This window comes from Myotis myotis, unplaced genomic scaffold (genome assembly GCF_014108235.1).
Source record: "Myotis myotis isolate mMyoMyo1 unplaced genomic scaffold, mMyoMyo1.p scaffold_m19_p_1, whole genome shotgun sequence".
Lineage (NCBI taxonomy): Eukaryota > Metazoa > Chordata > Mammalia > Chiroptera > Vespertilionidae > Myotis > Myotis myotis.
Genome location: NW_023416313.1, coordinates 171,158,632 through 171,185,543, shown reverse-complemented (window position 1 = coordinate 171,185,543; position 26,912 = coordinate 171,158,632). Strand labels below are relative to the sequence as shown.

At 38.4% G+C, this 26,912-nt stretch overlaps 1 protein-coding gene across 1 annotated transcript in view; it reads right to left on the bottom strand.

Moving 5' to 3' along the window:
* The window catches only part of UNC13C (unc-13 homolog C), a 558,354-nt gene that overhangs the window by 50,121 nt on the left and 481,321 nt on the right, over positions 1-26,912 (bottom strand). Inside the window, exons 27-29 of the mRNA XM_036302049.1 lie at positions 23,688-23,811; positions 20,923-20,979; positions 16,188-16,268 (exon numbers count right to left, since the gene is read on the bottom strand). Of these exons, the coding sequence (XP_036157942.1) occupies positions 16,188-16,268; positions 20,923-20,979; positions 23,688-23,811 (262 nt within the window). The remainder of the gene's footprint in view (positions 1-16,187; positions 16,269-20,922; positions 20,980-23,687; positions 23,812-26,912) is intronic.

Here is a 26,912-nt window from a genome sequence, read left to right as displayed (position 1 = left end):
ACTTTTCCTCTCACTCAAAACTTTAAGCATATGAGATCATGAAGATGCAGAGGTCAGCAATCTATAGACTTACACATTTAGGTAATAATTGAGTTGGTTATTGGCTTCTGTTTTCAGAAGATGAGAAAAATGTCCAGGGTTAGCAAAATTTCACAAGGAAGGTAACTTAGTCCCATAATTGCAGACACTAATTTGTCTTTTAAGGCCAGATACCTGCTAGTCCAACTTTCCCATCTGTAATCATGCAATGGTGTAGATATAGGCCAATCTAAAGAGTCAGAGTGGACCTTAGAAAATCAACATCCCCTGAACCTTATACCTTATGTCTGATAAAATCAAATAGGGTTTGTTTTTGTTTTTTTTGGTTTTTTTGTAATGCCATCCAACAAACTCAAAAACGGTATAGTTTAGGCAAGATAATATAGAAGCTGTAAGCTCTTTGACTAATAATATGGTCATCGAAGGATATTAGCATTTGCCTGCTGCAAGTATTATGCATGACATATTTTTGGAAAGCAGAATATGCAGAGATATGTAATAGAAATAAAAACGTTTTCCCTTAATGATATACAGATGATAATACATACGATTTATAATATTCTGCAATTGCTAGAAAAATAGTTTGCTTTCTCCCTCTGTACCAACAATGCTAAACTTCACATTCATTGCAACATGGCTCACTATGGTCTGTGATCCCACAAAATGACATATTTTGAAAAAACTCAACAAATAATTTTGATACATATTCTCAAATGAATGTGTGTCATCCCTCTATTCCATTCATAATTATCTCAATTTCCTCCCCTAATCAAGGGGAGATGTAAACAAATATTCTGTGTATTTATAGGCTTCTGAGTGCACTTTTAAACAATATAATGTAGAGAAGATTCAGGGGATAGATCAGAGAAAGTAGGAATTGGGGATATAATCTCAAGAAACATTGCTCCAGAGGACAACCAAGATGGTGGCATAAGTAAACACCTGTACTTGCTGCCTCTCACAATCACATCAAAACTACAACTAAAATACAAAACAAATATAATCCAGAACCATGGGAAAGCTGGCTGAGTGGAAGTTCGACAACTTGAAGGAAAGAAAAAAGCGCATTGAGACTGGTAAGTGGTGTGGAGGTGCTGCAGAGATGCAGAGGTGTGCGCAAAATGGTCTGGCAACTGGGTGCGCTGTTGTTTTTTTCAATCAGGAGGAGATACAAGCTCCTGATTGCTTTGAACTCCAGTTCTGGGCGAGACTTTGGGGACACAGACTCATACGGGGAGAAAGTGGACTGTCTGGCATTGGGCCAGAACGCGAGGGTGGCTTTATTTCAGAGGCGCTCACAGTAATCATTGTTCCTGCATGGGGCTGCAAGACACAGACACCTGGGGACCTCTCTGGTATAGGGCCAACTGGCAGCCAATGCTGTTTGCTTTGCCCTGGTGATTCCCTGAGACCCCACCCCACCCAATTTACAACCCTACCCAAGCTGTGCACATAGGCTTTTGCATATGAATGGCCTGTCCTTTTACAGCTTAAAACCTAACAAACTGCAGCTGGGTCAGAGAGCTTCAAAGTTTCCAAAAGAAGGCCCAAGGCCCAGAAGCAGCAGCAGCCTGCCTTGCTTCACAGCTGGGCCTCATCTAGGCATTTCCAAACTCCAAACTAAGAGGAGGAATCTGCAGATCTCTCTGTAGCTCCTTCTGGGTGGCCTCAGGGAGTGGCTGACTTTGCACCTCCTTGGAGATCCAAGAGCCAGTTTACCCATTGGTCAGTGTGAGACCATAGCAGATTACAACTCTTCACATCCATAAGGGACACACTCAAGGGGCAGACTCAGTGAGCAGCAAAGTCCCACTGAAGCAAGTCCTGCCCCATAAGGGTGTCTCCTGCACAGCAGTTCTTCCATTGTAGACATAGCTGATCCTCACAGCCAGTTGGCCTGGAGGTCAATTCCTCTCAGTGATACCTACAACAATCAAGGCTTAACTACAACAAGACTGTGAACACAGCCCACAAAGGGGTGCACCAAGAGTGTCCACCTCAGGTGATTGGGGAGGCTGAGCCACTGGCCCTATAGGACACCTAGCACACAAGGCACTCTATCAACACAGGGAAGCAGCCAAAATGCGGAGACAAAAAAGCATGTCACAAATGAAAGAAATGTAGGAAAGCAAACTACTGGATATAGAATTCAAAACCATGGTTATAAGGTTACTCAAGAATCTTCTAGAAACCTCCAAGAAATTTAGTGAGACCCTCAAGGATATGAAAAAGGGCCAATCAGAAATTAAGCATACACTGACTGAAATAAAGAATATTATACAGAGTTCCAACAGCAGACTAGAGGATCCCAAGAATCAAGTCAAAGATTTGAAATACAAAGAAGCAAAAACACCCAAACAGAAAAGCAAAAAGAATCCAAAAATATGAAGATAGTGTAAGGAGCCTCTGGGATAACTTCAAGCTTACCAACATCCAAATTATGGGAGCACCAGAAGAAGGGAGAGAGCAAGATATTGAAAACCTATTTGAAGAAATAATGACAGAAAACTTCCTCTACCTGGTGAAAGAAATAGACTTACAGGTCCAGGAAGCGCAGAGAACCCCAAACAAGAGAAATCCAAAGAGGACCACACCAAGACTCATCATCATTAAAATGCCAAGGGCAAAAGACAAAGAGAGAATCTTAAAAGCAGCAAGAGAAAAACAGTTAGTTACCTACAAGGGAGTACCCATACGACTGTCAGCTGATTTCTTAACAGAAACTATGCAGGCCAGAAGGGAGTGGCAAGAAATATTCAAAGTGATGAATAGTACGAACCTACAACCAAGATTACTCTAGCCAGCAAAGCTATCATTTAGAATTGAAGGTCAGATAAAAAGCTTCACAGATAAAAAGCTAAAGGAGTTTATGACCATCAAACCAGTATTATATGAAATGCTGAAGGATATTCTTTAAGAACAGGAAGAAGAAAAAGGTAAAGATAATAACTATGAACAACAAAGTGACAACAAATACTATCTATCAACAAGTGAATCTAAAAATCAAGTGAATAAAAAATCTGATGAACAGAATAAACTGGTGAATATAACAGAATCAGGGTAGAAAGGGAGTGGACTGACAATTCTCAGGGGGAAGGGGGGGTGGGGGTGTGGGAAGAGATTGAACAAAAATCTTACACCTATGGACGAGGACAGTTGTGGCGGGTAAGGGCATGGGGTGGGTTGGGAACCTGGTGGAGGGGAGCTATGGGGAGAAAAAGAGGAACAACTGTAATAATCTGAGCAATAAAGATTTATTAAAAAAATAAAACTGAAAATATAAAGTGAACATATATTTAAAAAATGCATGATGAACAAAAGAAAAGAGAAAGATTGCTCCAATTACAGACACCCTCCCCAAGGAGAAAAATTATGGTCACTTAAAATTCCAATAGAAAAATAGAAAAGCCCTTTTCTTTTTTTAAAAAAGAATAAACATATAATATTTAAAGTTGTTTTACACTTTGATCTTCTTATAAAAATGTTAAAATATTTTTCACAAGTATAAGTATTTATTGAGGTCTATGAATTCAGAATTGTTTCAAGTGCTTTGGTGAACAAAAAAATATAATCATTCCTTTCTTCATGAAACATGATATGTTATTTGAGATGAGAAAATATTAAATAGATATATTGAAAGGGAAAGTTTGTTCTAGACAGTTTGGCTCAGTGAATGGAGCATCAGCCTGGAGACTGAAGGGTCCCAGGTTCGATTCTGCTCAAGGGCACATGCCCAGGTTGTGGGCTTGATCCCTAGTAGGAGGCATGCAAGAGGCAGCCAATCAATGATTCTCTCTCATCATTGATGTTTCTATCTCTCTATCCCTTTCTCTTTCTCTTTGAAATCAATAAAAAAATATATTTTTTTAAAAGGGAAAGATTTAGTTTGGTCTTGACATTTCTGCTAGAGGAATGATGGGGCTGGGGTGCTCTCTTGAGGTCTGTTTACATAACGAACCATGGAGCCATCAAATGCAATAACTCACAGTAAAGAGCAGTGGGGTAAATTGAACCAAGAAGAGGCAGGATATTCTAACAGAAACACATTCTCCCTCTCAATGTTTCTCAAACAAGCTCCAGTTTTATTAAACCTCAGAATAAATACTAGAAGATTATAATAAAAAGACATATAAGAAGAATAATAAGAAGCAGCTGTAATGATATTTTGTCATCTCTCAGTACTAATGAGAGTTGTTAGGAATGATTGTGAAAGATTTTGAAATAGGAAAAAAGGATTAGTAGGTGTTCTCCATAGTGTAACCATCTGGGTTACCTGCTTTTCGTTGTCTTTAAGCTATTTAAAACTCTGTAAGCTGTAGAAAATGGGTAATAATATAAATGACCTTTGTTCATAGAAATGCAAATTAGTTATTTCTGGTAGGATGTAACTGATTATTGTTGTGTGGGTAGATCTGTGTTGCCTCTATTCGTAAACTTCCTTCAGCTTTTCTTACTGCTTATCCTTATGTGTGGTTCTTGAAATTCTCCTTTGAGCCACTTGTAAGAGCTTACTGGCTCCCTCAATAATAGATGAGTTAAATAACATTTTTTGCTTGTTTTATAATTCCCTGAGTATAACAATTATGCCCTCTTTAAAAAACTGTTCTTTAATAGTGTATGTAAAGTAGTGTGGATGATAGCATTCATAAGGGTGGCCATAATTTTTACTGTCTAATTTGTGAGAATAGGGCCATGGGCTTGTGGCTCACCCTGATGGCATCTGCCATCCTAAGCCTGTTCTTTCTCCCTCTGTTATTAATAAATAGGATAAATATTTATTAATCCTATACCATGAGCCACAACTTGTGCTGGTCATCAAGGATACGAAGCTAAAGAAGTCCAGAGGTTGCTCTCAAGGGGATTATAATCTAATAGAAAAATATAACCAAAAGGCCAAAATGACTTCAATAACACATTGCAGGTGTAAGAGAAATTATTTGAAATATAGATAATGGGGAGGCAAACAATTCTATTGGGGACTGAGTCAGTAGAGGTTTATAAAGTGGTGACATCTGTGATGTTTATAATTTTATCTGCACTGCCATTTTAAATTTCAGCAGCACCTTGTTAAGTCACTGGAGTGGACTAGAGAAAAAGGACAATGCCCTTGGGTAGCCAAGAGAAACCCTAGGAGTCCCAGAAACACCTAAGAATTGAGGTACTTGTAGTTCTCAGAATAATGTGTTTTTAAAATTTTTATAAGAATTTATTTGGGCCAAACTGATGGCATATGCCTGCCAGGGAACAAGATAAATACTCCCAGAATAATGTTTCTTTGGTATACTTATTTGCTACTATTCTATTCTCTGCACTAAACTTGTGCTGCCTTTAAGCTTCAAGTTAAGAGATGACATTGTAGTCTTAAAGATTTATAGTGCTTACTAACATACTAAATGCTCTGAGACTCACTGTGGTAAATAAATGTTCAACCTTCCATTAACACACAGTAGTCCCCCATTATCTGCAGGGGATATATTCTAAGAACCCATGTGAATGCCTGAAACCAGGATAGCACCAAACCCTATATACTATTTTTTCCTATGTATACATGCCTGTGATAAAAGTTAACTTATAAATTAGGCACATAAAATATTAACAATAATTAGTAATAACAGAATAGTTATGACAATACAGTATAATAAGAGCTATGTTGCATTATTAAGTAAAATAAGGGTTACTTGGACACAAGCACTATGATGCATGACAGTTGATCTAATAACCAAGATGGCTATTTTTTAAAAAAATATATTTTATTGATTTTTTTACAGAGAGGAAGGGAGAGAGATAGAGAGTTAGAAACATCAATGAGAGAGAAACATCAATCAGCTGCCTCCTGCACACCTCCTACTGGGGATGTGCCCATAACCAAGGTACATGCCCTTGACCAGAATCAAACCTGGGACCCTTGAGTCTGCAGGCCGATTCTCTATCCACTGGGCAAAACTGGTTAGGGCAACCAAGATGGCTATTAAGTGACTAAATGGGCAGGGGGTGTGTACAGTATTGAGACACTGGACAATGGGATGATTTACATCCTAGCCAGTATGAAGAGAGATTGTCAAGATATTATCATGCTACTATGAATGGTGCCCAATTTAAAACTTATGCATTGTTCAAATCTGGAATTTTCCATTTAATATTTTTGGACTGTGGTTGACCACAGGTAACTGTAATGGAAAATAAAAGTGTGGGTAAGAAGGGACTACTTGTACCTTATTCTTAAAATGATTTGGCTATAGGACACGTATTACACAGGACATTGGTTAACACTTGGGGGACACAAGAATATAATTTAGGAAATTGTAGGATAGAAGAATGTGACTTGACTTCATACAATTGAGATCATTTTAAAAAATATATGTTTTTATTTATTTTAGAGAGAGAGGAAGGGTGAGAGAGAAACATCAATGAGAGAGAGACATAAATGAGCTGCCTACTGCAGGACCCCCACTGGGGATCGCACCTGCAACCTGGGCATGTGTCCTGACAAGGAATTGAGCCAGTGACCTCTCTGTGCATGGATGATGCTCAACCCACTGAGCCACCCAGCCAGGGCAAATTGAAATTGTTTTGAGTATCTAGACGATTTCATGGAAGAAGGAAATTACAGTTAGGCTATAAAGTCATAAACAATGTTTTCCTTCTTGCACCCCTTATTTATATATATAAAAGCCTAAGCAACCATTATGACGGAACAACTGGAATGATGGTTGCTATGATGCACACTGACCATCAGGGGGCAAATGCTCAATGCAGAAGTTGTCCCCTGGTGGTCAGTGTGCTCCCACAGCGGGAGTGCCACTCAGCCAGAAGCCGGCCTCAGGGCTGGTGAGCACAGTGGCAGTGGTGAGGGCCTCTCCCACTTCCACAGCAGCACTGAGGAGTGGTGAGCCAAGTGGCAAGTGTGAGCAGGCAGGCAGGTGAGGGGTTAGGTGCAAGCAGGCAGGCAGGTGTGTGGTTAGGGGCAAGCAGGAAAGTGAGCAGTTAGGAGCGAGCAGTTCCGGATTGCAATAGGGATGCCCAACTGCTGGATGTCCAACCACAGGGATTGGGCCTAAACCAGCAGTCGGATGTCCCCTGAGGGGTCCTGGATTGCGAGAGAGTAAGGCCGGGCTGAGGGACACCCTACTCCCGTGTGCATGAATTTCATGTACTGGGCCTCTAGTAATTTTATAAGAAGAGATGTTTTTAACTAGGAAGGCATTATTTTGTAGGTCTCTGGGACATGGGGGATTAATCATGAAATGAAAATGTAAATAAGGTATTAGTGTGTTCCTGAGGAAAGCCTAAGGGTCTCTCTAGAGTTTTCGGTTATGACACTGAACTGCCTTCTTCTAGAGGCTCTAGTGGGATAGAAAGTGAGCAAAAGATTTGTAAGGGCAGAAATGGTGCCTTTGTATTTTGGATGCATTGTATAATAGGGGATGTTGCAAGACATAACCAGGACAGAAGGTAGCAAAGCCAAGGGAGAAAACAAGAAAGTAAGATGCTATGAATGAAAGTCTCTATTCAGTGAACACAGACAAGTAACACATGCTATAGGCTCCTTACTCAAAGAGCAAAGGAAGTGACTTCTAGGTTTAAAATGCCACCCTATGGGAAGCCTTTCACAGTGTTCAGAACCTGGCCATGTCTCCTAAGAGCACAGGTCTTTATATCTCACAGCACAGGCAATCAACAGAAAGGAGGATCAGGCACCGTGTACACCTTGTTATTCAGAGATTTCTCATTCAGTTTGACTCTTTGCAAGCGCCCTGAAGGAGCAGGAGAGTAGACTCTGTATTTTGCTGAGGCTTGGGTTTTAAGGATATGAATGTGAGGCTGAGATGTGGGAGTGAATGTCTTAGCTATGAACATCCACTATCCACAGCTCAGTGCAGCTGAGTTGCTCTCATTCCTTATAGTAAGCATTTTGGAGGGGAGTTATGTCCTAGAGGGAATTTGTGAATGCAGGGTTTGGAAGCCTTCTCAGTGTTTCCTTTATGCACACGGAAAGTGGATTATTCTCCATTAGTTCTAAACAAGAAAACTATGACTCAGTTTCTTGTTGTTCCTCTGAAACCTGCAGAATCCCTGAACATTTCTGATGTGCTCAGCTGTTTTGCTTAGGCTGGTGCACAGTAGCAGAAAGTAACTGGCAAAGTAGCACATTGGGACAACCCATTTCCTCCTCATTCAAGGAAGGAATTTCCAAGCAGCGAGAGGACCCTGGAGAGGGTGGCTGCTCAGTGCTGTGAAGGAAAAGGATGTCAGCTGGGTGACCTCCTCCCTACCCTTGGCCCCGTCCTGGCTGATATTTTCACCTCAAACATTGACAGACAAAGACAGAAAGCATGTTTTCCAAGTGCGCACTTGAGTCAAAGCTCGAAGTTATTACGTTGAAGGACAGAATCTGGCTTCGGAGAGGTCTTGGCAGCCTGGAATGGTGGGTCAACATTTATAGGATCAGATGACAAAGAGGAATAAAAAAGGCCTTTATTTATGATACAATGTTTTCCGCAAAGTACAAGATAGGGATGACTTAGCTTAACATCAGTAAAATTTAAAAAGCGATAAAGCTTTATTTGCTCTCAACTTCAACATGAGTTAGCAAGTGATAGGGTAGCTCTTAGAGCTTATGAAATCTTATGCAGTCATATAGGCAATCAGGTCAAGACAAAGGGCCTGAGAGAGCAACAACACTCTCTTCTGGTTAGAACAAAACTGGGATATTCGAGTTATTCCTAATTCATTCCTAGGCTTCATTTTTTTTTAACGAAAAATATAAAAAAGTGAAGGGCATCCAAAGTAGATGAGCAGGGTTTTGCAAGGTGTAGGAACATGCTATTTAATATATGGCTGCAACAGCTTCAGGGAGCATGATAGTTTTCTTCTATGACTGAAGGGCTATCCTATACAAAAAGAAATAGAATTTTTCAAAGGACTGGAGAAGGACCAATGCAAAACTACAAGTATCAGGGAAGCAGGTTTTTGGTTCAATATGACAACCTTTCTCATAATAAGTGCATCTTAAAATTGGAGCTGTTGTTTATGGGTTAGTGCGGTCCCGTTACTGGCTTTTATTTATTTATTTATTTATTTATTTATTTATTTATTTATTTTCCGTTACTGGCTTTTAATGGTGGCCAGTTGACCACGGGCCAACACTGCAGATGCATCTCTTTGTACGAGTAGGAGAGGGGAGATGTTGGGTTATGAATCCAATTCTAAGAGTTTCGAATCCTCTTCATTTCTTTGACTCTCTGCCCTATATTTTAAGATGTAATTCTTCATCTTTCCTCTGCACGATGTGATTTTTGCAGAGATGATTTAACCTCACAGATTATCAGTTCATTTATTTTTAGAATGGGAATAAAAATATCCTCCATTCCTGAGTATAGTGTGGTAAAGATGAAATTAATTACTGTAATGGCTTTGTGAACTGTAATGATTTTTCTATTTGTAAGAAAATATACCTAATTGGTAGAATAACTCCCCAAACAGTAGCCCTGCTTTGTTTCCTGAGCACCGGTCCCTGCCTCCAACAGTCCACTGGGTACTTATTTTAATGTTTCTGCCACCATATCTAACTCCAACGTGGCAAGAAGAAAATGACCCTCCTGCCTAAGTTGCCAGTTTTCTCAGTGGAGCCATGCTTCCCACTTCCCTGATACCTCGGAGTCACCCTGGGCCCCTCTCTTTGTCTCCCAAGATCCAAGTTCCAGTGATGTCCCTTTCTGGTGCCACTCATGTTCAACTTTTACTTTCTGCCACCCTGGTGATAGCCCTCCTCCATCTTATGCACTAAATAACCGTAGCTGACCTCTGTAATCATAATCTTGAACCATTCAATCCAGTTTGCGCGTTCCTGTAACATTTCCATTGCTAAAATGGTCCTTCTGGCATGCCATATATTTTCAAAAACACCAATGGCTCCTCATTTATAGAATCCACTGAGGGTGTTAAAGGACCTCTGTACTTTCAACCCAAACCTCATTTTACACTGTTTTACTGTACAAATATCCAGTTAAATCCAGTCTGGCGAGTAGAATGGTCTGGTCACTGACTCCTAGCCCTCTGGTCCTGTGCCTTACTGTGGTGAAATCCTTCTCCCTGATTATGTTCAAGTCATGAGTCTTTCTCCACTGTTCTGGCCCTGATGTCTTTCCCCTCTAGCCTGGGGCTCCCTTCCATCCATCAAGACCACTCCTTCAGCTTTTCCCAATCCTTTGAATTCATAGTAGTGGCTTATTCCTCTAAATCCTTACCACTTTTTTTTTTTAACACACATATATTTTTATTGATTTCAGAGAGGAAGGGAGAGGGAGAGAGAGATAGAAACATCAATGATGAGAGAGAATCATGGATTGGCTGCCTCCTGCATGCCCCACACTGAGGATTGAGCCCACAACTTGGCCATGTGCCTTGACGGGGAATCGAACCATGACCTCCTGGCTCATAGGTCGATGCTCAACCACTGCACCATGCCTGCCAACCTCCTTACCACTTTTTAATCCGTGCCCCTTGGTTAGCATCTGTATCACCCTGTTCTACCCCTTACACTGCTGTCTCATAAATTAACACATATCATTATCTAATTTTTAATGTGCCTTTTCCATCTTTAAATCCAGAATAAAAACTCCTTGAGAGAAGGAACAGCCCTGCTTCCCAAAGGGAAGTCTCAGGAAATACTGAAGAATTTCAGGGTGGGCAGGGTGGGGGGGGTTGTGTTCTTTATAGTGAGGAGTTGCTGTGCACAGGAAGCCCTAAAGGCCAGAGCACAAGGCCTTGAGGACTTGAGCTATTGCTTGAGGCAAAGAATCAGATTTAATAGGTAGCTTCCCTGAGAGAGAATGAAAGGTTATTAAGGAAGGGGGGAAAGTGGTACGTGGGCTTTGTGAGTTTAGCAGCAGAGAGGGGCTCCCTCAAAATAACCCAGTTTCCGGGCAACATGGTAGTTATATTGAAAGAGCTTTCTATATGACAGGAACCGTTTTCACCTACTGTATATGTGGTAACTCATTTAGTTTTCTGACAATAACCTCTTCAATCCTATTTCCATTCCCATGGGCGAGGGCAGTAATGTGCACACTCGAGTTTCTCCCTCTTAATCACCCACATCCTGCTACTCTAATTGCCCATATAGTTTCAAGTATTTTATTTACATTTTTACTTATATTCATTTTCTGATATTTGTAAAGGCTTCCATCCTTCACAGTAATATGTTGACTTCACTAATGTAAGGGTGCCTGGTGAGGAGCACTGATATTATACCTGAATGAAAAGAATTATGAATAAAGTATCACTTCCTTTTTCTTGATAAGTATCTAGAGATATTTTTCCTTTTTGTGTGTGTATGTTCTGCATGAAACTGCAAAAAATAAACCACTTCAGATCTGATTTTAATTTGTGAGGGTGAAAAATAGTACTGCTAAATTAAAAAAAAAATCAAGATAAATATTGCCTGCATGCTTAGCAAGACATTCCTTTTATAAACCCAATTAAAACCTTTCTAAATTCTTCAGCTCTTCATGTTTGTCACATATTTGAAGATCTTTCACAGTCTATTTTTACTGACTGGAGGGAACATGATAATGTTTCTTCACGAATTTGCAGGAAGTATTTACTTTTCCGTTACATATACTATTTTGGTAGTGATTTCCCATCATCATCATTTTTTTTTCCTTACAATACCTGAATCTCAATTTTGGTAAATTCTGGCAGACAGTTTATCTTGCAATTGTGTAAACTTAGATATAATAGTAGCCTGACTTTAACAGCTGAGGTTTAAGAAAATTATTTGATAGATATTTCAAAATCATTTTCTACTACCACTGGATTCCTTTTCTCCGTAACAGGTCAGAAGTTCAGATTCTTTACTTTGATGCTTAAGCCTCAGTATTTTGGCTCCAATCCAATGTTTCTCTTTTTGTCGCTCTCTTCTTATTTGGACGGGAGCAAACCTGCAGCCTAGGTATGTGCCCTTGACTGGGAGCCAAACCCACGACCCTTCAGTCCCCAGGCCAGTGCTCTAACCACTGAATGCAACCAGTCAGGGCCAGTGTTCCTCTCTCATTCCCTATAATATGCAGCCCGTCATGACCTCGTCCTCTTCACCAGACTATGTGGAGATTTCAGGCTGACCCACACCTTCTCGCATTTCACTCATGCTTTTCTCTAGGCCTGCAACAACTTTCCCCTTGTTTTTCCCCAATTTATCTTCTAAACTCCAAATTTGTTTCTCTAGGAAACTTTTTCCCTAGGTACCCACAAAGAATTTATCACCCTTTCTGCATCCCTAACCACTTTTTCCACATCTCTTTCATCAATTGTAGATGTTTTTGTTCATAAGTTAAGAGCAAGTTCTCGTAACTTATGACAACTCTTCGTTGCTCACCATACTTGCTATATGCAGTAAGCCTTCAAATACTGGTAATAATTTTTGAATTATGATGCTCCAAACTAGGTAAGGCATGTGTTCTTCTCATAAGGATTTTAAATAATGCAAAAACGATAATCATAATGATAAAAAAGAAGATGCTGAGAAGCAGCCACCAAATTGCCGTCCGAAAAACAGATAACAGGATAGGGTCAGACCTTAGTCAGGGTTACAGCCTCAGGCATAACATTGCATATCCCGCGATTGGTCTGGAATCCTGAGTGGCAGGAATGGTGTTATCTAGTATTAAATGAGCAAGTATGTTCCAAAGCTCTATTTGAATAGATATTCATATTTAGGCTAGATTCTTTTCTTTATAGCAAGAAATGCAGATTCCCAGGGGCCCCGATCCCCATGTTTGTTATTGTTAAACCCCCATATCGCCACTGCATGAAGTCAGCCACGCCTGCCGCACACATTGCAGAGTCCTGTCGGGTCCAAATGACAAGTGTTCCACGGGAACTGGAAAGGTGGGAAAATAAAAGCAGCCAGCTTTTTTCCTTTCCTTTTCTTTTTTTTCTGAGTATTTAAAACTTCGTCATAAAATAACTTGAGGAATGTTCAAGATTTAAGAATTTCCTTAAGCCTGGAGATTCATGTTCAGGTCCAGGATCTGCTGTTGGAAAAATGTCTCCAGTTTATCTTTGAAAGAAACCCACATTTCAGGGAATCCTACAGCAGTCCTGAGTCTTCTGACATGTGGTCTAAGACTCAAAAGTTCAACAAGGACCCTTTCAAGCTAGGGTTTCCCAACTGGACTATTAGCTTGCACATACTGATTAAGTTGTTGGCTGTCTGCCTCATAGCTGTCGTCTTGCTACTTTTATTTTCAAATGCTATTGATTTAGCTGTGTTGACAGGTAATGGAATGTCTCAAAGCCCAAGCATGCTACCTGCAGCATATCATTATAACTTCTGTTACTTGTACCATATTCTAACCTCTGGCTTATAATTAAAACTGCATGTGACTGATATTAGAAAATTTCCAGCCCAGGCCCCGTGGCTTAGTGGTTGAGTGTCGACCCATGAACCAGGAGGTCAGGTTTCTTCGATTTCTGGTCAGAGCACATGCCTAGGTTGTGGGCTTGATCCCCAGTAGGGGGTATGCAGGAGGCAGCCAATCAATGATTCTCTTTTATCACTGATGTTTTTATCTCTCTCGCTCCCTCTCCCTTCCTCTCTGCAATCAATAAAAATATATTTAAAAAATAATTTTTTTATTATTTAAGAGAGTTAATATTTTGTATTAATACTTGCATAGACATTGAAATATTTTAAATTATTTTTAGATAATTAGAAAATAATTTAATAATTGAAATATGATATTTTAATTTAGAAATCATTAATTACTCTGAAAAAAATATCCGTTTTGGCTTGCTACATTTTATCTACACTTTGTTAAAATTTAGGGAAATAGTGTGACATAGAAGCAAGGACATTGACTATAGAGTTTGGAGATTTTTCTCTGCTCTGCCATTACTAGCAGGTCGGTGTCCTTAGACAAATAATTTAAATCCTTTTAGCCTCTGTTTTCTCATCTATAAAATGTGAATCATCAATCTTGATCTATCTACCACCCAGGATATTTTTAAGGATCAGGCAAGGTGAATCTGAAAGATATTTGAAAAAAGTTAAAAACACGATTTTAATCTATATTCCACAAACTCCATAGCATTCTCCTTCTTCTTTTCTTATTCCCAGCTTATTTGCTTAAATTGAACTAAAGAGAAATAAAGGTTCATCTCTTTGGCAGCCTTTGCGTGTTTGTCTGGCTAGCATCTGCTGGTTCTCAGAACATCTTCCTCCTGAGGTCTCTGCTTGCCTTATGGTATTCCTTTTGCTAGGCTCCAGGCAGACATTAGGGTTACAACTGGGTTACAATTATTTTAAGTAGTCTTCTTCTTTCTTCTGAGTTCCTTTGTAGTAAACATGAGAAGTAGTGCTTGCTATGACTGTCAGCAGGTACAGATATCAGCTGCAGACAAGATAAAGGGAGTCCTAGCTTTGGCTAACTGATGACAGGGCAGGTATCAGGGGAATGACCTGGCAGATGGGCAGGGAACAGGGATAAGAGTCTAATAGCAAGCTTAGCATGGAGACCCCTGAGAAAGAGGTGGCATGGAAGAAGGTGGGGAATAGGAGGACTGGAGACGTGACCTCAGATTCTGAGGCTCAGGAGTACCAGGGTCAGACTCTAGTCCTAAAATAACAAGATAATGACACAGACCCTTTTATTCAATCATGGATGTCAGATAAGTCTAGAAGAACAAGGCAAGTATTTGGTGGCTGAGGCTGAATCAAAAGATCATCACAGGTGACCCAGACAGGAAAATGGGATAGTTGAGTTGTCAAGATATAGGTTTGTAGGGGTTAAAATTGTCCCAGAGTTTGGGCAGAGTTCAGCCTACAGGTGTTGGTCAAGTGTCCTGACCACGAAGAATTAGAGAAATATTAGGGTTGTGGGCAGGAGCCAGGTCTGGTAATGAATGTCAGTCCTTTTCACAGAACACATTTTCCTTTCTCTCTTAAAGTCATACATTGACCTAAAAAAATCCATAAAGGATTAGATTCTATAGATTTTACTCCCCCCCCCGCCCCCTCTTCATGGTGTATTGCAGAGACCTTTTTTTCTTTTTTTTCTACTGGCATTTTCCTATGTCTAGCTCTTAGCACTGCCATCACTCTTATTCACATTTTCCCATTTCTTCTGAAAATTATTTTGTAAAATTTCCATACTTCCAGACAATACTCTTGCTGTTTCTTTAAAAACTCTATTTCTATAATATCACAGCCTAAATTCTCACTCCCCAGCTTCCACCAGGTGTTACAAAGCTTTCACTTCACTGATTTCATTTTGCAGTTTTTGACATGAAAGCAGTAAAAGATGGCCTCTTATTGAATGCTGATCCTGCAAAACAAAAGCCATGAGGTGGTAGTTTTGTGAAGGTGTCCAATTGTTAGACAGATAGAACTCTGTTCTAATGAATTATAAAGTCTGTTTCCATCCAGTGAGACTATTCTGTGCTCTGAAAACAGCTCCTGGTAGCTGACACTTTCTGCTGCACTGTTCACTCATCCTGACTAATAGATGCTTCCTACAGTGAAGTGAGGGGACATTGGACACAGTTTAAGTTTAGGAGATAAATTGATTTTTCACTTTAACAAACTTTAACATGTATGTACAAAATTCATGTACATAAATATATAAGGGATCTATGAAAACAAAGAAATTCTAAGTGTAAATTTTGAGATCTTCCCACATCTAGCCCACACTACCACTTTTGGTCAACCTTTGGCTATGAAAAATTGATGCACACAGCACAATGCCTTTGAGTTTTGAGCAGAAAATTAAATTATTGCACTAAGAGAGAGGGGATTGATCTTTTAAAAACCATTTCAACAAGTATAGAGCACATAAAAAGAAATTCTGTTAGCCTCCAATCCCATGAGGCATCTGTGTAACTGGGCTTTGAGAATAATCCATGTCTTTCTTTGAAAACATGTTACAAGATAGGTTTCACACACATTTTTTAGACATAGACAAAGGAGGCAAATGAAAGGGCAGTAATATGGATGTAATAAGGTGATACGGGATAACTGAACACACTTCAGGAATTCATGTATACAACTGTCCGTGGATGGCACAGCTCTACAGAGATGCATCTGGGGTACCTTTTGCTGAGGGCACCTGGGGGATTCCGATGCATATCCAGAGGCACTGTAACCTTACCTTGATGGTAGCCAGGACCACCTCCATTATGGTGCACTGTCTTAGCGTCAGACCCTTGGCATCCTCTCGAATCATGTGCTCCTGTTAAACAGGTTAATAATTGCTTATAAAATAACCAGTTCATTAACTTAACAACTATTTTCAAACAAAATCTGTATAATCCCCATATGAAAACATTTTTATTTTAAATACTTTCTTCTTATTGACACTTTTCAGATGATTAGTTTGTCATATATTAAATACCTATTTTGCCAAAAGAAGAAATGCTACTAGTAAATATTTACTTAAAGAATAGTACTTTGATTCATTATGGTTTTTCCCCCACTTACAAGTTAATGTTACAACAAAAGAGAGAAACCTGAAAAATGTGAGTCAAAGCTTTTTCACCTTAATTCCTTGCTTTATGTTCTTTAAGACTAAAGCAGGTCAATTATGGAAAAGATTTAAGATATGAATTTTAGTCTCTCTCAATTACTACTGATAAAGACTATGTATCACGCCTTCAATTTATTCTCTTTCTTGGAGCCCCTTATTGCTTAGTCATTACTAGGAAAAGGTTAACTGAATCTAGGACTAGATATTTCAATACTTCAAAAGAATTTTTCAATATTTTAGAACTGATTTCCATATTTTACAATGGATTTTTCTCATTGTTCAATGTGGACTATCTCAATCCATTAGTCAAAGCTTCTGTAGGGAAATGATGGTAGAAAATTGAAGACAAAAATAAAAATAGAAATTTGTCTAAGAGAAAAATTTTAAAACTACTGAATTCCCCAATTAATACAATCTCCCCCAGGCTGCCACTATTCTAGTCAATAAGATCTAACAAATATTTATTGACTGCTCATTATGTGCCAGTACTGCTCCAGATGATTGAGACATATGCCGAATGAAGAAAGACTTTTGCCCCTCTGGAACTTAAATTCTAGCTTCTACAGGTGCCTTTGTACGAATTTGAGGAAATGGCCTTACGGGTGTACACAGCTTCGGGAATGCATGGCTTGATTAATGGGTCAGTGCCTTTGGTCAGTAATAAAAGGTGTCTTTTTTTCTATGGGGCACAGCTCCACATCAGCACGTATGGCTTGGCAAATGGAGCCTGGGCTTTATTTAGACCATCATTTGCTACCTTAGCCAGGAATGGTTATAAAACAACCAGTTTATTAACTTTGTTCAATTCACAAATTGTGCCATCAAAACTAGTGGCTCATCGCTCTGTTCTATCCCTTATGCTGTTAGTAGATGCCATGACTTCCTGAAGGTGGTTTCTGTGTCTTATTTCTGCAGCCTTTCAGTACCTATCTTGGCAATCATCACCTGCTAGGCATTCAATATATTTTTTGGGACTGAATTGCACTTCTTTCATCTTATCTTGTAAAGTTCAACATGCTTAAATAGAATCACATTCCTTTGAATATTGAATGTTGAAACCACGGTATAATGTTTCATGGACCCATGGTATACATGTCTGCATCTCACTGCATCTTTCTGATACAGGGATTTCAACTCAAACATGTGTGTCCATTTAATATTTTTAAACATAAATATTAAATAACCATTGAGGCTCAAAGAGTAATGAAAAATGCTGAATTATAGGGGGGAATGCTTTAAAATAGGCAAGTAAATACAAATCTTTTATATTAAATAAATCTTGGGCTTCATCAGTCTTGACTAGCGTTACAATGTGTTCAAACTGTTTAACAGATGTTAATCAATAATATATGTAGTGCTGTAGAAAACCATAATTCTCGCTAGAAAAATTTTTCTGGGATTTAACAATAGCTCATTCAAATAAGGGAGTCTCTGAAAGAGGCTGGCAATGACTTATTGCCCAATGAGTTACCTTTGCTTATGATTAACCCATAGTCTCAGATGTATTTTTCTTCATTGGTTTGATATTGTATTACCACTTCTCTATAAGATGTATTCATTCAAAACATTATGACAAATCTGATCCCATTAAATAGTCAAAAGTTGGGTATACATAATATCCATACGTTATGAAGTTCCAGAAAAAGGAGGTAATAAATATATATCCAACTGCTGAATAAATACTTGTTTTATGAATCCATTCAAAATTTTAGTTCCCTCATTATTCTATTTTCTTTGATCTTGTGTTCTTTTAAGTAAGCTTATTTTTTATTAATATTTTTATATAGGATTTCTAAATTTATCCATTGGTACAATTATTTTAAATAGTACTTTTTCAGTAAATCAAATCTGCTTTCATACTACCATATAAACAATGCAAAGGCCCAAAGGTTTAAAAAATTAGTAGTAATATTCTAGTGACATAAGGGAAAATAGCTTTGTAAATTTTCAAGTTATTTTTTATGGCTAGAATTTTAAGCTTTTGCATATGATTATAGAGGATTTATTGCTTTGGAATTCAAGTAATAATTAAATGGACTAATAATTTAAAAACTAAAAAAGCAAGGGTCAGCAATAGAAAAATATGATACAGAACTGTTATTTTCCATCACCTATGGATACCAAGATTCTATTTTTAGTTCTTCAGATTATTACAGTGTTGATGCACTAACCCTTTTCAGACATATTATTCATAATTTGTTACTAGTTTATTACAATCAAAAGAGAATTAATTGAATTGATAAAATATGGGGGCTCCAAAGGGACCTAACTTAGCATGGACTCTGATTTTTCTCACCTAGCATGCATGTACCCTCTGAGGAGCCAGTCTCCATCCCATGCAGAGTTTATAATATTTGAATAGGCCTGACTGTAAATCAGGGGTGCCTATATGAGTTAAGGCAAATGGCATATGTCATTCCCCAGGCTACAGTTGTTGGTTTGGGAATGGTGATAACACTCCATCAGAGCTGATGATGTGCCAGTGGGCTTTGCTGGAATTCCTTGCATCAAGGTGGGTATTCCCTACAAGATTTCTGGTTCAAAGATGTTAGATATTGAGCAGAGACAGCTATGGTACAAACAAGAAGGGAGGTGTTACAGCAACACATCACATAAGGAAAGAGCAGCTGAGAGGTAGTAACTGGGTTCTATAACATCGTTTGAGTTCTTAATCAAGCAGTGATCGAAAACAGAGTTGTCCCAGGACTATAAAGTTTCATGTGGAAATAAAAATCCTTCTTTGCTTATGTTACTATGGCTTTTCATCACCTGAAATTGAAGCACTTCTAGCTGATGTAACGATCCATTCAGGAAATGGAAACTTGGGGAGATGGAGTATGTTTCCTAATATCACACAGATGCTAGAAGCGTGGCCAGGGCCAATTCTTTTGTAATGACACACTATGCTGTTTCACCTTCATGGTTTTATAGGAGCAACTTCAACACTGTAAAATTCATTTTTCAAAGTAGAAACTAGAAAGCCCAGGAAGGTGTACGAGGGATAAAGAGATCCGAGATACAAAATAATAGTTTGGCAGTGACATCTACCTTCCCTTTGAACTATCGAAATCACTGAATACCTGTAAAAACAATCTTAGGTGATGGTTATGTCTTCTAAATGGATTATTGGCTTTTTATTTTCCCGAGGAAGGGGATAATGTAGGTAATAAAACAGGATTCTGAAATTACAGGGTAGCTATTTTTATCAGAATAAGTAATTACACAGTCAAATGGATTATCCTCCCCCTGTGTGTTACACACTAAACAATTCTGTGGTACCTAACTGGGAGCTGCCAGCTGGGGGAGGAGACAAATAGCTGTTTCTGCGAGTAGGAGATGTTATTCTCTTTGTAGTTACTATGCAAAGATAGTATCCCATTATCTCACTTAGCCTCACAACAGTCCCATGGACCTGGTGTTAAACTGTTTTGCATTTTACAAGTCCCACATCTGAACATTAAAGAGGTTAAATACTTTGGCTGGTGTCACCATAGTTGGAAGCACCTGAGGTGGAACTGGAGCCAAGGTGATCTGTGTCTGGAACCCACCCCCATGCGACACTCTATTCTAATCCATAAAAATGAAACAGAACAGCATGTATTTTGACTATAGTCACAATGTTGGCCTATATGTGATCCACTGATGAGTGAATGAATGGATGAAAGAAATGTGGCATATACATACAATGAATATTATTTGGCCTTTAAAACGAAGGAAATCCTGCCATATGTGACAGACAACATGGATGAAATTGGAGGACATTATAAGTGAAATAAGCCAGTCACAGAACAATAACATGTGTTTTAACCAGTCAAGTTCCTAGCCTGACTAGTCAGTTCCTATCATAGCTGCAAAGTATTAGGGATCTCCAGAGATAATAAAAGGCAGGGTTACTTAGCAAATTCTCATTTATAATGGTGTTTCATATGTTAAAAATTTAATATCTGCTTTGAGGAGTTTCATTTTCCCAATTAGACCTTTGCCTATAAGACCGCTAGACTTTATTGGATTTCTATGACACATTGCAATTTGCATTTATTCACATAAAGCCATTCTAATATATGAAAGGAAGTACGTTCTCTAACTTATTCCAAAAGCAGTAATGCTGCTACAATACAAAGTCAATTAGTAGTTGCCTTACTAATTGGAAAATGTGAGCAACATGGTGGAAAGGGAAAAAAAGCAAAATTCAGTCCCTAAATTTGACCTGATTCCTCCTTCAAGCGACTGTGAGATCCCAGACACATGTTTAGTCCTGCCATGGTAGATGCCATAACCAGTAGGAGGATCGTTTCTTGCAGAGCTGCAGTTAGCTCATAACTTTTCACAGACAACCAGTAATTTTATGAATTCTTATTACCTTTAGTTTCGATAATTGTCCAAGATCTTTAGCAGTGATGAAAATCATCTGGGGTCCCTAGAGATACACATTAAAAAAAAAAGAGAGAGAGAGAGAGGGAAGATTTAGTCTTAAAAGCTTTAGTGATAGTTGAATTAGAAATGTGGTCAATAGTGAATTTGCTTTATTTCCCTATATTATTGGTGACTTTTATGCCAGATGCCCTTAGTAGGTCTATTTTACAGATTGGGTCAAAGATATCTAGTACTGCTAGCTTATAATTGTCCTCACAGGTACCCTACTTCTGCAGGCTGTGAGTTTCGGTTACTGAATGGATTGTTGCTTCCATAGTCAGTTTAGCATGTGGATTCAATCAGTGATCTTTACATTTCATTAATTTACCTTCAAATGAGGCAACTCCTTTATTCCATTCCTTCCCAAAATAAATCTGCAAAATTTTAAGATACAGAGCTGAGGAAGGTGAGCCGTTACTCCTGAGATGTTGTGCCAATTCTCAGAGACCTGCCCTCCCAAGCCCTCCCTCAGCTGTAGCCTCCACACTAGAAGCTTAACATCCTGGAAATAAAATACTGGAATAAGCCATCTACCACACTACTAGAATAAATAGCTAGAGGAATATCTATTGGTAAATGTGACAAGAAAAGTAATAACTTTGACTAAGTTCATTGGTAATCTAGAATATTTTCACAGTAAGAAAAACAATCATTCTGGAGTAACAAATCTCCATTTTTTTTTTAGTGGAGCCTTTATATTCATTAGGAAATTAGAAATGACAAAGTTCATGAACACAGCAACTGATTTATTTTGTCTTATTTTATCTCCAGCACCCAGCACAGTACCTAGTGTACTGTAGTAGAACCTCAAAGAACATATATGGAATGAATCAATAAGTGGTATAGATTCATACTGAGAGATCTCAATGCTAGAGAAAATTGTTATGGTCAGCTTTCACAGGGAAGGTCTATATCAAAACTGAAATGTCATCGATAGTATTTTTGCTATGTCATGATTTATGTCTTCTCATACTCTACAGAATTGTGCACTAGAAACAGTAGGCCTCATGGGGGAAATAGCAGTGGGCAGCATTGCTGAAGCTTATGTAATTTTGTTAACAAATAACTGTCAAAAACAATAAATGCTTCTTTGGGAGGTAGCATGCAGGTTGCTCATTGAGGCTAGTGGCTGCTTCAAGGAATATTAAAAATTCAAAAACATACCCCAAACAAAGAACAACAAAACAAGAGAGTACAGTTATGGGCTGAGACAATACCCATACAAGCAGGGGGAGGGTAGCCTGCCATGTGTGAGTCATGAAAGGTGCATTTTTCTGGATCGAAGGCTTATGGGCAAGTGGACTCTCCCCCGCCCCCACACTTGAAATTATTATTTAAAATATATTTTTATTGATTTCAGAGAGGAAGGGAGAGGGAGAGAGAGATAGAAACATCAATGATCAGAATCATTGATTGGCTGCCCCCTGTACGCCATACACTGGGAATTAAACCCTGATCTCCTGGTTTATAAGTTGATGCTGAACCACTGAGCCATGCCAGCCAGACAAAATAATTTTTTTTTAAATTGGGGATGAAATGACACTTGCCTATGTAATAACCAAGCTTAGTCCTTTTTTTTCTTTTTCTGAAGTTTATAGTTCTTCTATTATATTCCAAAGCCTCTCACCTAGGAAAATTCTATATAAGCCAATTACATGATCACTAACTGGTGTTTTAGAAATGCCTTACATATTGTAGCAGAGCAGGGTCTGTGTGGGGGTGTGGTGTGTGTGTGTGTATGTGTGTGTGTGTGTGTGTGTGTGTGTGTGATTATGTGTGGGGGGGTGGTTGTTTATATGTGATTTGGCTACTCATATGTACAAATGATGATACCACACATTAATGGCATGAAGCAAAACTTAAATTAATTTATATTTTATCACCCATTGTTGGCAGTAAATCAATAAAAACATATGTATCTTTGCATCTTGAAACACTTTACATGAAAATATTTTCTATATAATTTCACTGGATAAATATGGACTGGGTGTGCATAATTAAGGGCTCAACACAGATTTTAGTTTAAATTACACATTATTTTCAGCAGCTTGTCTTCCTCACAGAAAAAAAAGAAAACTACTCTATAATGGGTGCTTGTTAGGATTATTTTTTAACTTACTTGGCTCAGGATCTAGGAATTGAGAATCCTAGCACTGTGTATCCATTTGGCCATGGTCTAACTTTGCTGCCAATCGACCTTTCTGGTTCTTTTTCCATTTTACTGTGTATGATACAATTATGTGCTTCAAATCCTCTAAAAGATGTCTCCTCTATTAACCTCCACGGGGGAAGGTAATAGATGAAAGCAAAGTGTACAGATGGAAAAAAAATCCCATATGGTAGTGCTGAATTTATCTCCTTAAAGAGTGAGGTTTCAGAAAGAAACACAGTGGGGATGTTCTAGCCTAAATCGAATTCTTTGGAGGTTCACAGTAATATTTAAAAAATTATGTGTGTAGACCAGATAACCCTATAAGTTTAACTTTGCTACATTTTTTCAAGAGATGAAGTGTGATTGCTATTCCCATTATGTAAAATTGATTTGCATAGAATAATGTTATTTGAATGATCATTATTAAGACATTGTATACCAAACACTTTTTCTCAAAGTGGGTTTAATTAATACTTCATCTGGATCAAATCCACTCACTAAAACAGAAATCAATTAGATGGGTTATTGAAAGTAAAATCAAACATAGTTTAAACACTTACTGTTTGATCTGTCAGAGCAGGGAGAACAATCTGTTTTTCTATTTTGTTTAGGACTAGCTTCCACAGCTCTTTCAAAAGTCGCTTCAGAACTGTTTTCTCACAGATTTTTGCTGAGAGACTCAATCTGAAGTAAAATAAGACATATAATCACTTATGAATCTCGTATCCAGGTTTCAACTTATTTTATTGATTAGAGATTCCCATTTCTCAATACTGTGGTTCAAATACCCAAATAGGCCTTTACAGTATTCAAATGCTAAATTTCAAATAAAATATACCTATCAAAAGTCTATTTCATCATATGATACATTAGGTAGAAAATTAGTAGATAGTTAGTAGAAAATGAATTCAGACCATTTCTTTCCTTAAATTGTTTCCCAAATTGACACCAAGGCTCTCAAAGTACATGATTTTCACCCTCATTCCTGACTTGTGTTTACCACCTGCTCTGTGTTCATGGTTCAGGCCAAACACCAACCAAACACATTTGCTCACTACCTGGCTCTGAGCCAACATAACAACATGGCAAAGATGCATACAATTTCCCTCAAGAGCCGATATTTATCAACTTTATTAATTTTCCAGTTTTATTGATATACAATTGACATATATAACATGGTGGTAAGTTTAAGGTGTACAACATAATGATTTGATATATGTATATATTTTGAAATGATTACCACAATAAGTTTAGATAGCATCCATTATCTCACATATTTATAATTTTTTTCTTGTGATGAGAACTTTTAAGATCTACTCTCTTAGCAATTCTCACATATATAATCTATTATTGTTAACTGCAGTCACCAAGCTGTGTGTTATATCCACAGGACTTATTTCTCTTACAACTGGAAGTTTGTACTTTTTGACCACCTTCACCCTTTCCCCCACATCCTCATCCCCCACCTATGTCAACCACCAAAGTTATTCTGTTTCTCCAAGTTCAGTTTTGTTTTAAGATTCCAAATTTACCAACTTGAATAGGTTTAAGGCATCTGTTACAAATTGTTCCCATGGTGAGATAATGATGGTGACATCATCTAACATTTATATAACACCATTGTTTGGTAACCTCTTCTACAGATATTTCTCACCTATTATTGTATACATTTCAGAAGTCAGAAACAGACTCAGAGAGATTAGGGAACTTGCCCAAAGAAGGGAAGCCGGTGAGTGAGGGCTAGATTCAAAGCCAGGCCCTTTCTCTAAATCCACATGCCCCACACAGTCCTTGATAAATGTGTTTGTGTATGAAGGCCCAGCAGTTCATGAAGACACACTGCTGCATAAATATTTACTGAATGTCCCAAAAGATGACAATGAACTCTGAGACTTTAAGAAGAGCTAATCAAACATATTTCACAGTGTGCCAAAGGTGAGTCATAGATGTCATGAAAACTTCACTGATGACAGTGTGCTAAATAGTCTGTATACTTTTGGACTCAGGAATTATAACCTGGGTTCTGGCTCTGAGAGAGGTAGAATTGACTGCTTTAAATATTTAAATATATAATTAACATTTAAGTAATCAAAGTAATAATTAATATTTAAGGGCATGTGACATGTGAGAGGCAAAGGGAGAGATTTCCAAAATGCATTTTCACGTAGAAGTATTTCTCCTAACACTATAGAGTGTGAATACTGAATATATAAAAATGCATGGGCCCTAGTTGGTTTCGCTCAGTGGTTACAGCATCGGCCCATGGACTGACGGGTCTTGGGTTCAATTCCAGTCAAGGGCATGTACCTAGGTTGCAGGCTCAATACCTAGCCCTGGTCAGGGCGTGTGCAGGAGGCAGCCAATCGATGCGTCTCTCTCAGAGCGATGTATCTTTCTCTCTGTCTCTCTCCCTTCCTTCCACTATCTCTAAAAATCAATGGAAAAAAGGTCCTCAGATGGATTAACAACAACAAATGCATGAAAACACCTCCTCTGGATGAAGAGGAGGGTTGGGAACCCTGAGGCATATTCATGGAACTCTGTAGCCCCTGTCATTTAGCAACAGTTGTTCAAGGGTAACGTCTGGACTTAGGGCAGCAGCCAGCAGATGTCTCACAGCAGAACACCAGGATGTCTCTAGCCTCAGAGGAATCCCTAGGATAATGTAAGATGCAAAAAATCTGCCACGTTGTCAGCAGATGTGTAATTTCCATTTTTAAAAGATCCGAGTTTAAGAATTGATGTTGTTTTTATGGGCAGCTCATGTACTTGGCTTGCTCACCACCTCTGCTTAGGCTGGAACTGAATGAACGGGTACAGAATCGCTGACATGTTTGCAGCTCTGCGTGAGATTTCTGCCAGCTGGAAGTTTACAGCTCGTTTTAGAGAGTGGTGAGGTTGTGGTAGAAAAAAATGAAACATAAACAAATAAGATGTCTTATTTAGAGAAGCTGCACAAAGACAAAGAGAGCCTATACAATTTTTAAGGAGACTTTCTCAAAGCTGCCTGGAAGACTTTCAGCTCACTATTGCTAATTTTAAATAACAGGAAAAACAACAACACACCCCAAGTTGGGGCATCTAGCAACTGCTTCCTTAATTTAGTCAGAGATAATCAACTTGATGATGTAAGCCAAAAAGCATATATTTGGAACCAGAGCTGTCTAGATTCTCTGATCACAGAACCAATCAACCAGAAAATTGTCAAATGCCCTGTATATTAGTTGACCATGGAGATATCCTGTCATATAGTTGATAAGATTTTCATGATAACATATTCAACTTTTCTCTCACCCCCTGGAAATGTTCGCCCCTCATTTCCCTATATTCAAACCCAATCCATCTTTAAAAACCCAAACCAAATCAGCCTTGGTTGGTGTAGCTCAGTTGGTTGGGCATTGCCCAGGGTACTATAGGATTGCCAGTTTGAAGGCAGCTCTCTCTGCCCCGCTCTCCTTTCCTTTCTCTCTATAAAAATCATTAAAAAACAACAACAACCCAAATCAAATTTATATTGATTGTCTGACCAGGAGATTATTTCTTTAGACCTTATTGTGTTTACTTGTATTTCTTCCTTATTTTCCCCCCCTAATCTTGAGAATAGAATTAATATGATTTTTAAAAAATCTCCCCTAATAAGTGGCTTTAGGGTTATGCACTCTGAATTACCCCTAGAATTCATTCAACTCTTTATGACTCATATAATAATTCTTGCCAAAAATTTTCAAATCTCTGTCACAAATTTTTGAAGCTCATAGGTGTTTTTTCTATCTTTATACACCGAC